At 43.3% G+C, this 1,729-nt stretch overlaps 1 protein-coding gene across 1 annotated transcript; it reads left to right on the top strand.

The window, feature by feature from the left end:
* Window positions 1-358: 358 nt before the first annotated feature.
* On the top strand, window positions 359-757 carry LOC122115552 (tRNA-specific adenosine deaminase 2-like). Its single transcript, XM_042689038.1, has one exon. It carries the CDS (start codon window positions 359-361, stop codon window positions 755-757), a length of 399 nt encoding a protein of 132 aa, XP_042544972.1.
* Window positions 758-1,729: the final 972 nt, after the last annotated feature.

Raw genomic sequence — 1,729 nt, forward strand, 5'->3', positions numbered from 1 at the left:
AGTCAAAAGGCTATAGACGCAATCTAGTTCAACAGATACAATCTATTCAACATCAAACAACTATGGATTAATGGGATAAGAATAGCAAAGAAAAAAATTGGCAAACCAGAAATTATTAGATGTAGGGAGAAATGTGGGGAAAAATAGAATTATAGGGTGGTGGCGAGGTAAGATGAGAGTGAATTTAACCAAGGCCTAATCTCAGAGAGGGAAATGGATTGGACAGAATGATAGGAGAGACATTAAGAAAAAAAAAACCAGAAAATATAGAAAAACAAAAATTTAAATTTAAAAAGATAAATACTTGGTTCCCGGCCCGGAAGGCCTGCGAGTCAGAGCTGTGCGTTAACCCGGCTGGATGGAGGCAGAGGCGTTGGCCGTGTCCATGCCAGCCCCGGGCATCTCGACCGCCGTGTCTTTGGCCCTGGAGACGGCACGGTGGATGGAGGAAGCGATGCGCATGGCCAAAGACGCCCTTGAAAATACCGAAGTCCCTGTTGGCTGTCTTATGGTCTACAACAATGAAATCGTGGGGAAGGGAAGAAATGAAGTGAATCAAACCAAAAATGCTACTCGACATGCAGAAATGGTGGCCATTGATCAAGTCCTAGATTGGTGTCAACGAAATGGCCAGAGTCCTTCTGCTGTGTTTGAACGTACCGTGTTGTATGTCACTGTGGAACCCTGCATTATGTGTGCAGCTGCTCTCGGCCTGATGAAAATCCCGCTGGTCGTCTACGGCTGTCAGAATGAATGATTTAGTGGCTGTGGCTCCGTTCTAAATGTTTCCTCTTCTGACTTACCAAATACGGGAAAAACATTTCAGTGCATCCCTGGATATCGGGCTGAGGAAGCTGTGGAACTGTTAAAGGCCTTCTACAAGCAAGAAAATCCTTATGCACCAAAATCAAAAGTTCGGAAGAAGGAATTTCTGAAATCCTGAACTTGTAATGAAAGACGAAAGCCCCATGGTGACCTGGATGGAATCCCCAGCCTGAAAAGCTGCTGACATGGAGGGAGCATATATTATATGTTGTTTGTTATTCTCCGGGAAGACGGAGAATAACATTTGCACTCTTAAGGGAACAAATTAGTGCTTCTTAAAAGGCTGACAATTGTAAACAAGTATTAGCTTCTCCACAGCTGAAAGAACATTTTTATGAAGGGGGGGAAAAACTAAAGTTTGAGGTTTTAGGAATTAGCAAACAGTACATGTCTTTAAGCCACAGCTTCAATCCATTCCAGCTGAGTGCAGGCTGGGATTTCAGTGTCCATCCACACCCCATCACCTGCACTCATTTGGAATAGAAAGCCATGGTCACGTGTTTCCTTTACAACTGGCTTTTTGGAGGTGGAGTTGGATTTTCATTCTTTAGAGCTGTTGTGGTCTCCCAGTGTATTGGCTGCGTGAGTGTGAGTGTGTTTGTGTGTGTGTTGGCTTTAGGGCTTGAACTCAACATGTTGTTACTCTCTGGCTTTTTTGCTCAAACTTGAGTCACACCTCCAGTCCTAGCTTTATGTTGGTTAATTGCAGATGAGTCTCACGGACTTTTCCCCCCAGCCTGGCTTCAAACTGTGACCCTTAGATCTCAGCATTTTTTAGTCGCTAGGATTACAGGTGTTAGCCACCAGTGCTGGGCAAGTCTGGCTTTTTTCTACATTGTATATTATTTGTATACACTGTATACATGTGATTGTGAAATCTATTGATTTTATTAAATACATAGAA

This window comes from Dipodomys spectabilis, unplaced genomic scaffold (genome assembly GCF_019054845.1).
Source record: "Dipodomys spectabilis isolate Male_0828 unplaced genomic scaffold, ASM1905484v1 ptg000121l, whole genome shotgun sequence".
NCBI lineage: Eukaryota > Metazoa > Chordata > Mammalia > Rodentia > Heteromyidae > Dipodomys > Dipodomys spectabilis.